At 34.3% G+C, this 16,991-nt stretch overlaps 1 protein-coding gene across 7 annotated transcripts; it reads left to right on the top strand.

The window, feature by feature from the left end:
- The first annotated feature begins 166 nt into the window (after positions 1–166).
- LOC130894289 (neurogenic protein mastermind-like) lies at positions 167–16,506 on the top strand. Of its 7 annotated transcripts, none has more exons than XM_057801008.1 (12): positions 167–937; positions 1,483–1,690; positions 7,167–7,455; positions 9,204–9,490; positions 9,545–9,853; positions 11,686–11,967; positions 12,021–12,342; positions 13,443–13,673; positions 13,733–14,044; positions 14,106–14,318; positions 15,593–15,840; positions 15,898–16,506. In XM_057801008.1, exons 2-12 carry the CDS (start codon positions 1,496–1,498, stop codon positions 16,180–16,182), a joined length of 2,973 nt encoding a protein of 990 aa, XP_057656991.1. In that variant the 5' UTR covers positions 167–937; positions 1,483–1,495; the 3' UTR covers positions 16,183–16,506. The 7 variants fall into 7 exon arrangements, with proteins under 7 accessions (XP_057656991.1, XP_057656988.1, XP_057656990.1 ...); XM_057801005.1 differs by having other exon boundaries at positions 168–937; positions 13,416–13,673; XM_057801007.1 differs by having other exon boundaries at positions 169–937; positions 11,683–11,967.
- The last annotated feature ends 485 nt before the right edge of the window (positions 16,507–16,991 follow it).

The following is a 16,991-nucleotide window of genomic DNA, read 5'->3' as shown; positions in this document are numbered from 1 at the left end:
ATCATAATGAACGATTACAAAATAAAAGAAAGACAACAAAAATATCTACCCCGTAAATGTGATTAAGGGTTTGAGTTACTATCACCTAATAAACTCAAATAAAATCGATCTTTCCATATAAAACTGGTTGCCTATATATTAAGATCGTTTTCATTTGACATTAATTAGGTGGTCACCCTGGCACGCTAAGAAGATGGCCGCAATCTGCTATTAGAGACGAAAGCTGTGCTTCTTTTGCAATAGCAGTAAAGTGATTGTGATTAGTTATTGAGAAATTTTGTTGCAATCTGAAACTATTGTTAGCGAGTGAACGTTAGTGAATCGGGTGTTACAGATCGAAGTTCCATTTACCAACTTCCACCTCTGAGGAAAAAGTGTACCGTCGATTTAACAGTGTTTACAACCTGTTTTTGTAAAAAATAATAATGTATTCAACTACTATCAGTTTCTAGTTTAATAAAAGGAAGTGATAGCAGGACTATACGTCGATGAAGCACGAATTAATTTTTGGCATGCGTGAAACAACCTGTTAAATAGTGCAGTGAACTTTTTGTTTACTAATTTTTTTCTCAAAATAACGTGTCAGCTCTTTATCAAAATAAATAAAATGTATAGAGATGCAGACCATAATCATGCATTTAGATAACGCTCAATGATCGAATAAATTTAATACGTTTCCTATTTTAAATTTATATGAAAATATTTAAGTTTGAGGTTATGTTATTATACGGAGTGCTGTGAATATTCGTGGATTGTGCGATGTGATGGGGCAGTGACCGGTTGGCAGCAACACGCTGGATCGAGGGATACCTGGTCCAGGGGGTTGCTTAGACGGCGGTGGGAATATTCCTACAGGCCCCCCCGTCGTCCCCCAGCCCCCAGGACTGTCTGGCCTTCATAATAGTGAAGTTACACCTAAACAGGCCATAGTAGAAAGGTAAGTACATATTTATATACTATTTAATATAGTTTCTTCTCCACTAAAACCAGTAATTTGTCTTAAATACTTTGTAAATATATGAACTTTGGTTTGTTACAGTTCTATCTAAGAATATCTATAATATTGAAATTAGAGAGGAAAACCTGTACAATTCTCAACTAGTGAAACAGTTATTTATCAGTAGTTTTAATATGTTTTTACTGATAAATTAACAATTGTTTAGACTTTTATTATATAAAACATTTCTACTTGCTTGGATTTGTATTAATTGAAACCAAACTTTTGCTTCATTGAACTCTTTACTTTCTTCTTTATATTACCTATTCAAGTTGCTTTCTTATAGTCGCTATTTAGACCACTGTTTGAGGACATCTATTGCTTCATAAATTCAGTCCATTGAGTTTGATACGATTTTGAATAATTTCAAAATATCTTCAAGTTTTTTAAGTGTTCTTAATATATTTCTGAGTTTAATGTTACCAAAACATCTCAGAACTATCACTCACCAAGTTTTTATTTACAATTTATGCATGTTTTGAAAGATTACGTCGTCGTATGGAGGGGTACCGAAGAAGACAAAGTGACTGCATGCCGCGTTTTGACCAATCTTTTAGCGGCCTCTGCGAACAAAATTTGCAGGATACTCTGCAGCTGAAGCAACGCTACCTCGATGCCAAAGCAAAAAGAGTACCTAAGACGAAAGCTGAAAAGAAGCATCAAGATTCCTCGATACAAAGTAGTGTACACGTGGTGAGTTTAACCATATTAATTGTTATTCTGAAACAGTTTGTTTTTATATTATGATATATTTTTAATTGATAGTCTGTAAAGCTTTTTTTGTAATGTAAATATCTGACATGGTGATTCAGGTGAAAATGGATAAACCATTACAGTTACCTATTAAAAAATAAAAAAAGAGAAGCCCTAGGAACGGAAGGCTGGTCAGAAAGACAACTGGATGATGGAGAATGCTATGGAGCAGATTTATGGGGGGTAATAAAAATATGGTAAATTAATTATAACAACAGTCTCTGTGCCTCATACCATCATTTTTTTGGGGGCAATTTAATGATAATGATAACAATATAAAAAGTAATTGGTAGTAACACAAATTGCTGTTGTCATTTAGATAAAATTGTTTAAAAACCTTGAAATATTTTATCAACATAATTTTAATATTAACACATTGTATTTCTAAAATCCATTATCTTAAAACTCACTATTCTTTATTTAATATTGCTAATATGTATATACAAGGATACTAGAAAAACTTGAAGTCAATAGTTAACATTGAATTTTTCTTTCAAAAGTACCAGTATGGTCAGAAGAGAAGAGGTCCATACAAAGGACCTCTGGAATAAAATGAAAAGGTACTGCCCAATTCAGAGGAAATGCTACGGTTTGAGTTGGGAATGGAGAATAATTACTCTAGGATCTTATTAATGTTACTTTCAGCCTCAAAATTATCACATACAAACATAGTTTCTACCCAAAAACTTAAGCAAAATTACCAAAATTAGCAAATGAAGAACACATTTGGACAAATTTATATATTAACAGCAAACTTGTCTATATGTAGACAATGAATTTGTTAGAATGAAAAGCCTATTAATGTTAATACTATACTTACGTTACTTATCAGTTAAAACCTATGTATATACAACTCTTTTATATTGAACTGAAGTATGGATACTGGGAATCCATCCGATGAAGTACTTAGAATGTACTAAATATTAAGAACAGTAATGAGAAAGACACCTACCGTTCGTCTCAAACAACTGCTCTATTCAAATCTGCGTGAAATTCGACTGCTAACTGGACTTTTAATCTAACACGGTCATCTCAGACTTAACCTTCACACTATTGGCATCACAAACGACTCAGAGTGCCGCTGCTATATATAGAAGGAAGAAACTACCCAACACTCACATGGGCACGGTTCAGACACTTTGGCAAAGCTCACAACTTACCTAATGATATCAAAAGGTTTAAAGCAAAGTGCCTAATCAGTTTTACAAAGGACATTGCCTTTGGTTATGTCAAGTAGGGTACTACGGGCCTAACAGAAGCTTGACGAATCTAAGTGACTATTCTATTATAAACTATGAAACTGAAGACACATTTTAATGCCTTCATTAGATTGAGTGTAGGAAAAACGAAAAAAAATCTTCATAGCTCGAAAATGTGAGACACTGGGGAGCTCTAAGCTCAAGATTACTTGTGGAAGTGTTGGAATCGATTTAGAAAGAAGAAGAGGAAATTGTGTCCACAACTGAAAAGTTTAATCAAATTCTAATGTCACTCCTATCGAATATAATTTTTAGAGCAGGGATAATAGGAATATATCTATCTTTAAGATAGTAAAGTGGAGCATTGTATATGTGATAAAGTTAATATATGGAAGTTTTTGAGGTTATAAAATCCTATATCAGGGCCATTCAAATTCAACAAAAGCCCTCTTTAAACGTTTCTAACCTAATAAGTATATTTTCATTTTCTACCAATGAAAAAAAATCGTTTCAACCGATTTTATTTTTTTTTATTATAAAAATAATTGTGATTATTCTAATTTTGATTGAATAATTATCAATTTAGACTTGAATTCATTTCGAACATTTTTATAAATATCGTGTTTTAAAACGTAGACCTTGGAACTTGTTTGTAAGACGTGAAATAAAAAAATTAAAAGGTTAACAATGTGAAAATGGTCAACGTGTCTCCTATTATTACCATATATCCGCTATACCTGCTACTTTATATACAAAAGTATTGTAACAAATAGAAACTTGGAAAGTGCAAGATGCAAAATTTATTTCGACGGAACGTTCTGGTTAAATTGAAACCAAACAAGTTTACAGTACACTTGGCGGTGTCGGTTCAATTGCACAAACATCTAAATTTTATCATTTTAAACAAATATTCCTAAGTAGTTATTCCATTAATCTATGCATTTCCGGCAACGTTTTGCAACGGAGAGGCATCTCCTGTAAATCTCCGAGTATTTCCAGGCGCGACCTCCCGCATGAATACCACTGCCCACGCACACACCCCAGACAGATTTAATTATTCTTTAATGAAGACGTGAGGATTCTGTTCGTTCCAGTAAACGCAGTTACGCCGATGGCCGTACCATTCAGCTTGAAGGTTCCTTCATCAGATCACAAAATGGAATGCTGGAACTACGGATCACACCATATGACCTTGCACTTGATACAAGCAAACAATTCTTCGAAAAACTCCCTCAATAAAATGATAATCGGTCCATACCTAATCCAGAAAATTCCAAGTAACCTTCTTAATGTCCAAGGCGAGGCGTTTGGAATCGTGGAGAAATTCATTCTGTCTCGAGACCGCCAAGCGATCAGATCTTAGCAAAATTGCGCCGTTACCAGAGACTTGACTTGCGCGACGTAGTTTAATCTTTCGTTGTATATAGAGTAGAAGTTCAACTAACGAAATTCTACACTACGACTAGTGCCCATAATCTGCATAATGCTGCATCCGAGGTAGGTACCATTCGCAAAATTCTTCGCGAATTGTGTGGAGTGGAAGCAAACAATATAAGTTGTTACAGATACAGATTGTTTGGAGCACGGCGCGTCGGCAACAGAGCCCGTTTTTAAGAATGTCTGTGGCGAGTTCGGAAATGGTTTTTGAAATTCGGTAAACAATGTTTCGTAATCCGCGACGGATCAAAAAAACTCATTTCTTAAAGCGTGAACTTGTTTTCATGATACATACAGACATCTGTGTGAATCACATGCTTCGTTTTAATTTTTTTCGATAACTTTGCCAGACTTATGTCGAATTTTCGAGAGGTTCTGGGTTCGAATCCAAAAATAAAAACAATTGTTTGGGTTAGTTTGAGTCAGGTTAGGTTAGGCTCATTCTAGGAGTTATTTCAAGCAATTTTTTTTCTTCAAATTATATGCCATTTTCTCGTTTCAATGCTTTTTGGGGTCCTCATCCCCAACCCATCCTACATACCAAACCCGGACTTGCTCTTAAAATAAAGAATGGCATACGGCAATTTTAGGTGTATTTTTGTTGTAAAATTAGTTTTTCAATTTAATAGTGATTATAATTTTTTTGGACGGTGCAGTTTATCGGTGTCGTACATAGACACTTTTCATTCTCTAGGAGATATTTCTCATCATCGGGCGGTTCGTAGTTGCCGGTTGCCCAACTCTCTTCCCGCTCCACCCCACTTGTTGGCCTGTGCAAGTGCCATCGGACATGCCGATGCGGAGCCATTGGCCACAACAGCGTTGCCGTATACTCTATTTATCGTATTACTTGTAATTATTACGAAAGTTGATCTATTTTCATCTAAATATTTTGATATTAAATATAGTTATAATTGATATTATACACTTTATTTTATCTATTCTCATTATAGTATTGAATTAAAATCATTGATAATTTTTCAATATAGATTGTCTTGGTTGTACAAATAATACTAATTCGACAAATTTTGATTTTTTTGAATAAATTCGAGGTTATATACTTTGAAATTGGCTCGTTTTGTACTTTTGAAATTTTTAATTTGAAATTTTCACCAAAAAAAATTTCTAAATGTATAAAAACTTAAAATATAAAAACGATACTTTGAGAAATCGTAATTTGGAGTTTTTTACGTTTTTGCGTTAATATTAATGTAAAATTTGACGTTATTAAGCAAATCGGATTCGAATTTGCATATAAAATTATTCTTAAAAAACAAGTCTCAGTTTTCCAAGGTCAACTACGATTTTTTCTTTCCTTAAAAATGTTATCTAGAACCCACAATAAATTGTCTATTATGTGAAATCATCCAATATATACTTAACAAACATTTTATTGCTTTTCTTTCCGCATACGAATACTTTCTAGAAACGAATCTAATCATTTTCTAATCAAAGACCAAAATAGAATATCAGTAATCACGGCAACAGTGTAGAATTTGTGCCAATATCGTCGAACGGTTTAAGTGCATTGCCGCCTACCGCTATTCATTGTTACATATCGATTTACATAGACGCGCCTATATCATTTTAAGAGGATTAGTCTGTTTGGAATATTTGACATTGAGAAAATATAATAATAATTATAAAAAGAGGAAAGCTTATCTAGACCAGGGTCGATAATCTTTGAAAAAAAAAATAATAGTAGGATGAAATGTTTTGAAAAAGGAAGAGAATATAATAAAAATGAGAGGAAAATTGTAAGGGGTGTGTTTTTCAGGTTAAAAAACGGTTTATCTCGATTTCCGGGAAAAATACAAGGCCTATATAAAAAAGTTGAATGGCAAAGTTGTAGTTAAGATTTACAATTTTTTCCACATAACCTCAACATTTATGAATTTTTGAAATAAAGACGGTTAGCGAGATTTTTTCGTTTTTTTTTTAGCCTTTTTTGAGAAAATATACGATGGTGACGGTAATATTTTTGACACCATTAGAAAGTGAAAATTTCAGCGAACACAAAACAAAACTCTCCAAAAAAAAGTTGAAATTTTGCTATGAGAATTTTTGATTGAAAATTAAGGCGATATAGTGAATATTAGGTAAAATAATAAATATTTCAAATGAAATAAATACAACTGTGTTTAGAACATGAAAGATAAGTTTCAACGAAATTTCGTGAAAAAAAATTTTTGTAAGAGATTAAAATAAAATTTCAAAAATTGGTTATTTAAATTTTTCCCATAAATTTTGAGGTTATGTGAAAAAAGTGTGGATATAAAAGTTGTAGATCTTTTTATTGCCTACAACTTTGCAATTCAACTTGTTTCCATAAGAACCGTAGTTTCGCCTGAAATCGTTTTTTACCCTTAAAAATTCACCCCCTTCCACTCCGGTACCTCAGATCCTCCGTAAATTATTTTTCCTTCCATTTTTATTACATTTTCTTAGAATGGGTTTCATCCCACCATATTTTTTAGCGGCATTTAAGACCCGTTTTATTGGTATTTGCATTTCAAATTGAGAACATTTTTAGTATTGTAATATTTTTCTTATTTATTTAAAATATTACTAACAGTGGTGGGATTTATACATACTTCTTATACATACGTCTTCCCCACACTTTAGACTTCTATTAAAACCGAACAGGGCCGACTTTACGGTCGATGTCATGGACGAGTTCGCAACAATACTAATCATCCCGTAGCTCTTCGCCGATTAAACGAGAAAATAAATACTACAAAAAAATCCAGTCCCCCAAATAATTTTTCACGTTTCAGCAGCAAAAGTTTTTGAAACGTTCCTCCGAAGAATTAGATCCCGGCGGCGGCGGACCAAGCGAAAATTTCGAACCTCCAGTGAAACTTCAGTGTTCCAATGAAGGTCTCACCAAATTTTCCGTTGAGATCGTTCAACAATTGGAATTTACGACATCTGCCGCCAATTCCCAACCCCAACAGATATCGACGAACGTCACTGTAAAAACACATGCGAACGCTTCCGTAAAAAGTGATGTATCTTCTCCAAAATCAAATCCAGATCTTCAAAAATCAACATCGACCTCGAATATAGGTAAGATATAATATAAAAATTATTTTTTTTCTTAGAAAAATTTTAACTAAACATTAATTCTTATTTATTTTCGTTATAACTAAAAAATAGTCACATAATTAAAATTTACTTCATTAAACATGGCAACGCTGTTTATTTTACCAATAAATATCATGGCTGCTCGTTATAATTTAACATATTGGCGGGAATTAAAATTTTAAATTTGTTCATTATATATATATATATATATATATAATCATCAAATTTGGGAAAATATTTTCGAAATAAATATAAATAATCAATAATTAAATTATCATTTATCCGCTCAATGTATTAAATATATACAGTGCTGCTTAATGAATTGTTGTTAGGAACGACGAATCGAAAGGTATTACATCACCAACTGTCGATAAATAAATTTGCTATGTTGTCAAATTTAATTTTATTTTAAACATGATTTGACTAAGTATGCTGTTATTCGTGTTCAAAACTCGAACTGCCGCTATTCGCTTTAACGTATGGAGAAATGATAAGTTGAGGCGTTGCCGCTTTTAAAATAATAAGTAGATTTAATATACTACGAGGATTGTCCCATAAGTACACCTAGAGTATACAAAATAATGAATTTTTTTGATAAATATTGGATGAAAACGGAAAATTTCATTTGGGAAAAGAACATGTGTTCATAATGGAACGATGTTACAAAAACTGGATGCTAGAAGAAGTAGTAAAAGTAATAAAGATATGAATGATTTATAAAATCGTAAAGATCACCATAACAGGTCATATAATGAGAAAACATCCGTTGTAAATGATGAAGGAAAGTAGATCCTAGCCTGGGCGAAAAAGAAGACTCCGATGAAGAACATAGAAGGTGTATATTGTTTGAGAAGTCATTTTGGCCGCTCCCTCCCTCATATATAATGTGTATCACATCGTTCTGCCTCCAAAATACGTAAACTCCTTTCAAAGGAAGCAATTTTTCTGGTGATTTTTTTGTCCCATTTTCCAAGCACTACTTCTTCGATCTATCTAAGTCTTTGGCCAAAATGGGCAGTAAATTCACGCTGTTTTATGACTTTCTTGTTATTCTCATCATGCCTATCGTCTTAAAGTTGTATTTTACTAGACATTGACCTGTCGCAAGCTCAATATCGTTTCTGGGCATTTCAAGAAGTTTTTTAACTGTTTTGGTTATAAATCTATTAGATTGTCTTAGACCTGGACTGTCTCCCAGTAAGAATCCTTTAGCCATCCAATCAGTTTTATGTTGTTTGACATTTAATTGAGTTACAGTAGGGCTATGGTCCAAAATATGGAATCGGTGCTGCTTTTTGGAAGGAAAATGTAAATATGTTGTCTGGAGAGATTTCTGTACAAAACTCTCGATTACATGTTTTTGTCCATGAAAAATAGAGTCTGCTTTTCCTAGTATGGCATGGGAAGCTTGCATTTTGGTTAAAAAATGTCCAATCTAGCTTCTTGCACCAATGGGATATCGTCTGCTTTTCCTAGTATGGTATGGGGAGCTTGCATTTTGGTCCAAAAATGTTCAATCCATCTTCTTGTATCAATGGGATTGGGTCTGCTTTTCCTAGTATGGTATGATTGATCCATAATGATAAATATTGATTGATCTGGAAGGGATAATACCGTTTGATAATGGGTTTTGTTGGTAATTATATTATTAAATTCTTTCTAGTTTGGTAATTTGATAAAATACGAAAATAAAAGGTTCAATTGCTTGAATTATTTTTGAAATATTTCAGGCCTCGATGTAGGTACATTAGTCGAATGTGTGAAACAAGAACCTGACAACGATTTCGCCGATCTCGATCAATGCGCGGCGGCTTTGGAAAAAGACGCTGCCGCTAACGGCGGCGCGGGTTTCGGGGGATTCCCCGATCTCATCGGCGATGATACTAACGACGATATAATTTCATCGGCAACCTTCAACGAACTTATCACCGATATCTCGAATTACCCCGATTACGAATTAATGAAACACTTCGATTTCGAAGATAACAAATTAGATACTAAAACCGAAGATATTAAGGTAATTAATTATTTTTTTTACTATTTTTTTCTTAACAAAATATTTTATTTTTAGAACATTCCGATTTCTCAGGATTCCAAGACGACGTCGAGTCCGTTGTTGCAACAAAATAATCCCCGCATTCCCTCCTACTCCAATATGGACTTTGTTAAAACCGAGTTGAGTCCGGCGGCGCAAACTCTAAAACAAATGGCCGAACAACATCAACATAAAAATCAAATGGGATTATCGTTTACCGCGGCCAGATCGCCTTACGGGGAATTTCAATTCCAAGGGAGCGATTACGGAAGTCCAAATTCTATCCATAAAAATAGTCCCACGTTCCCGCAACCTGATATGATCAAACAGGAAATGATTTTCCAAGTAAATATATACGGTTTCATATTATAAATTGATTTATTTTTAATAAAAATAGGTTTAAACGTCGAGGATTATGTCAAAAAAATTCTAGGACTTTCTTGAACTGACCAAGTAGGAATTATGTCATTAAACGGTCAACAAATTTGGTATTCGATATGAGTATAATGATAAAATCAACAAAACAAAGATGGATCAGTGGACGTTAGCTACCCCAGCTTGTTTGCTATTGAAGACGTTGACAAAACTGAAGAAGACGAAGCAGTTAAAGGTGAAGATAATGCAGACATTGAGAATAGCGATTTTATGACAATGCCGAAGAAGTTGAAGATAGTGCTGACATTGAGAATAGCGATTTTTTGACAATACAGAAGAAGATGAAGCAGTTGAAGGTTTAGATAATGCAGACATTGATAATAACAATTTTTTAACAATACTGAAGAAGGTGAATATAATACTGTCATTAACAATAGCGATTTTTTGGCAAAGCAGAAGAAGACGAAGCAGTCGAAGGTGAAGATAATGCAGACATTGAGAATATCGATTTTTTAAAACTCCTAAAGGAAAAAAATATAAGAACAGAACATAGATAGACAGTGATCTAAAAAAAAACAATAAATCTGACTGCTACTTTGATGATTGATTCCCAATAATATATGAAAACTCTAATTATATCGAATTAATTGGGATAAATATATTTTTCTAGGTTGCAATTGTTGCAACCGCCTGAGACCGGTTATATCTGCTTAGGGGTAATGCAGAATCGACCTTGAATATTAAAAACTCCAAAAAGTGATAAAATCTATAATAATAATAAGAGACTAAATTAAAAAAAAGCGTTTGCTGGGTTATGGATTAACCCGAAGACAAAAAAACTAAACGAAAAACAATTTATAATTCAAAAAAGGATACCAAAACACTCGGCATATACTATCTACCCTGATATGTTAAATATATTAAAATAATTTGCTACGGGAATGTGACAAGTTAACTAGAATCGATAAACCTAGAAAACAGTGACAAATAAATGTATCAAATACATATCATGATAAACAGAGACATTTAATTCAAAGTGACTGCCAATAATGGGTCAATAAAGATCTTGCGCAAGTTCAAACGCGTTTCTATGATATATAGATAGAGATTGTGTATTATTGGATCAATCTCAAACTCTCTACGCACCACTATTTTTCGCAGTTACTACCTTAACGTATCTGGTCAGAAGTGTTTTAATGGAAACCTCGTTAGAAAGTTAAGCGGTCTTGTACAAGGTAAAAAGATTCCATATTTTACATCAGAGCATACCTGAACAGTTAGTTGAAGTGTCCAATGGAATCTTGCTAGAGAAAAATTCCAGGATTAAGACAATCAGCTGAGGAACTTGTCGAGATATCCAAAAATGATATTAAACTGGTGATCGGTGACTTTCCTGGTAAAATGCCACCTTAAGATGATAGGTATGAAGGAGAAGGATAACTGTGGATTCTACGAGCAATCCAAAGAGAGACAGCATTGCATCTAAATTATGAATGTCCTGCCAATTTTATCAATAAGCTTAGGGAACTCAAAGGAATAGGAAAATGAGACAAAAAGACCTAAGAAAAATAGCCTACTTTGGAAGGAATTTATTTATTTTGGAGGCAGAACAATGAGATGCACAATAATCTAATACTACATTATACAATTTCACTATTTATTTCTCTTTCACATTAATTTTCTACAATATCCTGTTATTTAGCTTCTCCTTCGTTTATACCTCTATACTTTTATCCAAATATAACAAATGAACATCAGCGGTATCCAAATTTGTTTTTATTGATTATTTTTTATTTTAGCAGGGCAACGAATTTGACATGAAACGTAAAAATCCAGGCATCTATAAACAACAATATTCTCCTTACAGTAGCCCTAGTGCTAGTAATCACGGTAGTCCCGGTTATTTACCTCGAGGTAACACAGGTACCAATGCCAATACCGGCGCTTTCGGTGGCGGTACGCCACCTAGACCTCCCTCAGGTCCGGGAAATAATAATAATAACAACCCCGGATCGACAAACGTTCAAATTAATCAAGCCCAACAAATGAATATTAGTCAGCAAAGCCACGGTCATACCATACAGGTAGGTTATCATCATAATTTATTTATTTTTTTTTTATTTTTTTGAAATTTTAGGTATCAGCCGGTCAACACGTACATCTTTCTGGTGATATTAAAGGCACCGTTAATATAGCCGCCCAACAAGGTATGCATTTTACTCAGCAATCGAGTCAAAATAATTCCAATCAGTCCCAGCCGAATACCAGTAGTGCCAATCAACAAAGTCCAATGTCTACGCCGCAACACCAGAACTCACCTATGTCCAACGGTGTCAATTCTCATAGTCCAATGAGTCACAATAATCAAATGCCTGGAAATAATATGCAAATGTCTGGTAATCAAATGGGACCAAATATGCAAGGACCAAATGGTATGACTCAACAAGGAAATATGACCGGTATGAAAGTTATTTGAAAAATTTTGATTTTTTGATTTAAACATTGAAATCCTTCTCGAAAAAGCTGTCAACTTAGCTTGATTTGATGATATTCCCTTAATCCAACAGCTAGCTACTACTCCTGATTTAATTACTAGTGATTTTTAATTGTTTGCAATTAAAAATTCAAGATTTTAACTAGTAAATAGTTACTAGTTGCCATTTTACATGTCCCTTTAATTTTTATTGTAAGTAATTTTGCTACTAAATCGCACAGAACGAAATCTGGTACTTATATAGTACACATTCCAATTGAATACTCAATTGATCGATTAGAAGCACTTTTAAAGTAAAGAAAATAGATTGGAACCTTTTCTAAAAAGAGAAAACTGGAGAAGTACTATGGGAGTGTTCTTCTGAGCTGAATCAGTCCAAATTATGTATTTGATACGAAATGTGGTACTTAAATGGTACCCATTCCAATTAAATACTTAAGTTGATCGATTAGAGAAGCTTTTAAGGAGAAGAAAATGTTAAGGAGCCTTTATTGAGAATAGCAAACTGTAAAACCACTCTATAGATGTTTCTCTGAACTGAATCACTCCAAATTATGACTTTGGAATGAAATGTACCCATTCCAATTAAATACCAAGTTGATCGATTAGAGATCCTTTTAAGTAGAAAAGAATGTAGAATGTAGAAGCCTTAATTGAAAGGAGAAAACTGGAAGACCAATATAGAGGTATTCTACTGAGCAAAATCACTAAAAAGGAAGATTTTAGAACGAAATCAGGTATTTAAATGATACACAATCCAACTAAATACTTAAATTGATACATTAGAGGGAGTTTCAAGATATAGAAAATGAATTGGAACTGTTCTTAGGAGGAGCAAACTGGGGAAGCACCTTAAAGGTGACTTTTTGGCCTGAACCACTCGAGAACAGTTTTTTTCGTAACAAAATCTAGTACACACTTTAGCCGGTTAATCAAATTCTATTTAATGGAGAATTTATAGATTAGAAAAGAAGGAAAGTTAAATTCAACTTTTAATATCTCACCTTGTAGAGTATATAGTATAATTTTTTCCTCTAGGAAATGATATGAGTAATAATATGACAGGTCCAGGTAACATGGGTATGCCCAACAGCAATATCGGACCAGGAACTGGTATGAGCGGAATGGGTTCCAATATGAGCAGCTCTGGCGGTATGCCTGGACAAATGGGAGGCATGCAACATCCTTCTATGCATTCTGTAGGCGGAATGGGAAGCCACACGGATTCCTATTCCATGTCGCAGACACAGACCATCAATTTCACTCAACAAAGCTTGAGGAGGGCTGGAAATCAAGGTACATTTTCTGTTAACCCTCGCGGTTGGATTCGTGTTTAATTGAAGTCTTATTTTAAGGTGTACCCAATTCGATGGGACCTTCTTCAATGTCCGGATCATCCGGTCCCAACGTGAACAATCAACCCGGTACCGGAATGGGTCCTCGTTTAATGACTTCCCAATCGTTAGAACAACAAAAGTTATTGCACCAACAACAAATGTTGAGGGCGCAACAACAGCAAGCGGCGATGCAACAACACATGGTGCGACCGCCGCCGCCCGATTACAAAACCACCGCCGGAATAATGCAAGGAATGCAATCTAGATACGCTACGCCCGCACCGCCGCCGAATATGAGAAGAATGCCTATGCAACCTATGCCTCCGTCAGGTAATTTTTTTATATAAACTTTATATCGTTTATTTATTTTTTTTTTTAATTTTAATTTTAGGACCGATGATGCGTTCAAATATGTACATGATGCAACAGCAACAGCAACAAATTCCACCCCAACAGATACCCCAAAGGGGAGCTATATATACCAGGCAACAGGGACCATTAGCTGGAATGGAATCAATGCAGCACAATACGGAATGGAGGCATCTGCTGATGTCCCAACAGCAAAATTCCAGCTATACTTCTATGAGACCCCAATTCCAACAAGGTTAGTTCAATTAAATAACCAGATTTTTATTTTTCGAGATCTTTTAGGATCATAGTGATCAGGATATAGAACTCGATGGTATCAAAAAACTGCAGTTTGCTTCGTTGTATATCATCGAAAAAATTGAACTGCTTCAAAACCTTTCACTATTTCAATAATACTTGCAGTTAAATTGAATTTTTTTTCTCAAGGGTTGAAATAAAATCTATCTACTTGAGATAAAATTAGAAATACTATTAATGTGTCTTCAGTTGTGGCTTTTAGTCTCACAAGAATCAATTAGCTCGCCAGTAAATAGCCCTTTATAGACCTGGAGGTCTTTTGAAGTGGAGAAAACTGAAAGACATGTAACCTCCTGGACTGGATCTTCACAAAAAGTTCCTTTTGTACTCTGATACCTCCAGACACAAAAAGATTAGTTCCAGCAGAAACTAACGAATACTGAATCTGTTGTGAGGAATAATAAACTTCTGGATCATCTACCTCTAGGATACCCCAACATTTTGAACAAGAAACTTATAGGTACAACCTCCTAGAAGCTAGCACATTTTCCGGAGGTGATATGCCAAGTTTCTTCACGAGTAAGAAGTCCTATATTGTCTCAGAAGACGGAAAAACGTGAAGAAGAAGCTCTCAGGAACTGCCTTCTCGGACTGAACCGGAACTACTTCACAAAGCTTATTCCAATACAGTAATTGGCAGAATTAAACAATCCTAGTAGCTTCTTCATAGGATACTACCGCCTTGGAATTCATCAAAGAAGATTAGTACTCACAGAAATTGACCAATACTGGATCTGTTGGAAGGATAGACTTCTGGATCACCTAGTGCTTCAAGAGTTTCTGAAGAAAGAGGAAAAGCTATTCTGATACATATGGACTTAAACAGTATTTGGATCACAGCTGCGTCTCCTTAATGGCTTCCTCTGTGGTGTTCAGAAAGCACTTGATGAGATTAAGCATCATAGATTCTGTGAGGAGGAGAAGGATACAAAAAATGCTTCGGAATGTAACCTTGTAAGAGTGGAGACCTAATCTTCTCCAATCCAGTCAAAAGACAGAAGTTGTTAAAATATTAGGTGAGCTGTAGCTGTAAGAAGCTCTGGTAGGGATACACAGTAGATTAAAAGGTTGCACAGTAATGTAACCTCAAAAGTGGTTAAGATGAGGTTATTATGAAATCTTTTGGCCAAAATCGTTTATATTCTCTATATTGTCAAGTAAACAGCTTTCTTTATTTTGTTTGTTAATCTTATTTTGATTAACTTGTTTTAGGTTTTAACATGAATTCGAATAACATGCAACAAATGTCGGCGTTGCAACACCAACAACAGCTCAGAAATCAACAAGCAATGGTTACCGGCGGAGGACCTGTGTCAAATCAACAAGGACTTGTTCCCGGAATGGGTCAAGGTCAAATTATAGGCCAAAATAACAACCCCATGGCCCAAATGAACAACATGAATCAAGCCATGTTACACATGCAACAGCAGCAGTCCATGATGCAACAACAAAATCAACACGTGAGTAGTTTTTTTTTCAATATTATTGATTGTTTTATTAATTGATTTTTTGTTTAGATGTCAATGTCGAACATCCACATGCAACAATCCCAATCGATCTCAGTATCTAATCAATCTTTACAATCTCAACAACAGCCGAACATGTCACTTGGCAATCAAATGAACAACGTCGTACCGTCATCGAATATAACCCAAAATTCCATCAGTTCGGCATTTAATCCACAAGCAGATTTCAATTTTGAATTTTTGGATAACTTGGCAACGTCGGACGGTACGACGTTCACCGACCAGGAACTGTTGAGTTCATTCGACAGCGATCCAGGCTTTAATTTAGATTTTTAAATATTTACTTTAGGTTAGAACCATTTTCTATATTTATTTATAAAACGTGACAAACCATATTCATATTACATCTAAATTGGCAATTTTTATTGTCATATACCATAATTTAATTTAAATAATTTTAAATACTGTCAAAATTTAAAAATTTCCTTCATTACGATAAAACCTTCATAACTAGTGATTTCCAATCACACTTTCACTATTCAAAAATAATGAGTTCTCCAATGGAAGGAAAGTCAAAGATGACAGACCCAAATGGAAATTTACTCAGTTTGTTGCCTAATAGACAGGAAACAAAACAAGACAAAAACTAGGATGGTTTTGGTCTTGCACGGTTAGTTCTACAAGATATGGGTACCAGAAGCCTCTACTATAGTAACTAGACTGATCTGATGTTGAAAAAAAGACCAGTTTTGTTTTTCCCTAAAGAAAAGGATATTCTGGTACTAATATCTTGCTATTTATACCTTCCATCCTATTTCCTATCTCTCCCCCTGATATCTCTTTTATTCATACCTTCTGTTTCAATCATTTCGAAGATAAACAAGACCAAAACTGAGATGGTTTTGGTCTTGCACAACTAGATCTAGAAGATATGGGTAACAGGAACTTCTTCTCTAGTACAGTAGAACTCCAATTATCCGAATTAATGGGGACCGGGACCCATTCGGATAATCAAATATTCGGATAATCGGAGTTTTTTTTAAAAAAATTGCCATTGGAGAGAAAACTACGTTTTGATATTGCACTATTTTTTTATTGAATTAAATGAAAGAAACATGATATTTTCACATGTTTTAAATATAAAT

Source organism: Diorhabda carinulata, chromosome 5, assembly GCF_026250575.1.
Source record: "Diorhabda carinulata isolate Delta chromosome 5, icDioCari1.1, whole genome shotgun sequence".
In the NCBI taxonomy this organism is placed as follows: domain Eukaryota; kingdom Metazoa; phylum Arthropoda; class Insecta; order Coleoptera; family Chrysomelidae; genus Diorhabda; species Diorhabda carinulata.
Note: the sequence above shows the minus strand (reverse complement) of the source record. Positions and strands in the feature narration are given on the sequence as shown.

What these genes read in the sequence shown, in the direction of transcription:
- LOC130894289 (XM_057801002.1), top strand. Translation starts at nt 1,496, where the DNA reads ATGGAGGGGTACCGAAGAAGACAAAGTGACTGCATGCCGCGTTTTGAC. An exon ending in GCAACCTATGCCTCCGTCAG is followed by an intron (nt 14,045 to 14,105) that starts GTAATTTTTTTA and finishes TTTTAATTTTAG; the next exon opens with GACCGATGATGCGTTCAAAT. An exon ending in GAGACCCCAATTCCAACAAG is followed by an intron (nt 14,319 to 15,592) that starts GTTAGTTCAATT and finishes AACTTGTTTTAG; the next exon opens with GTTTTAACATGAATTCGAAT.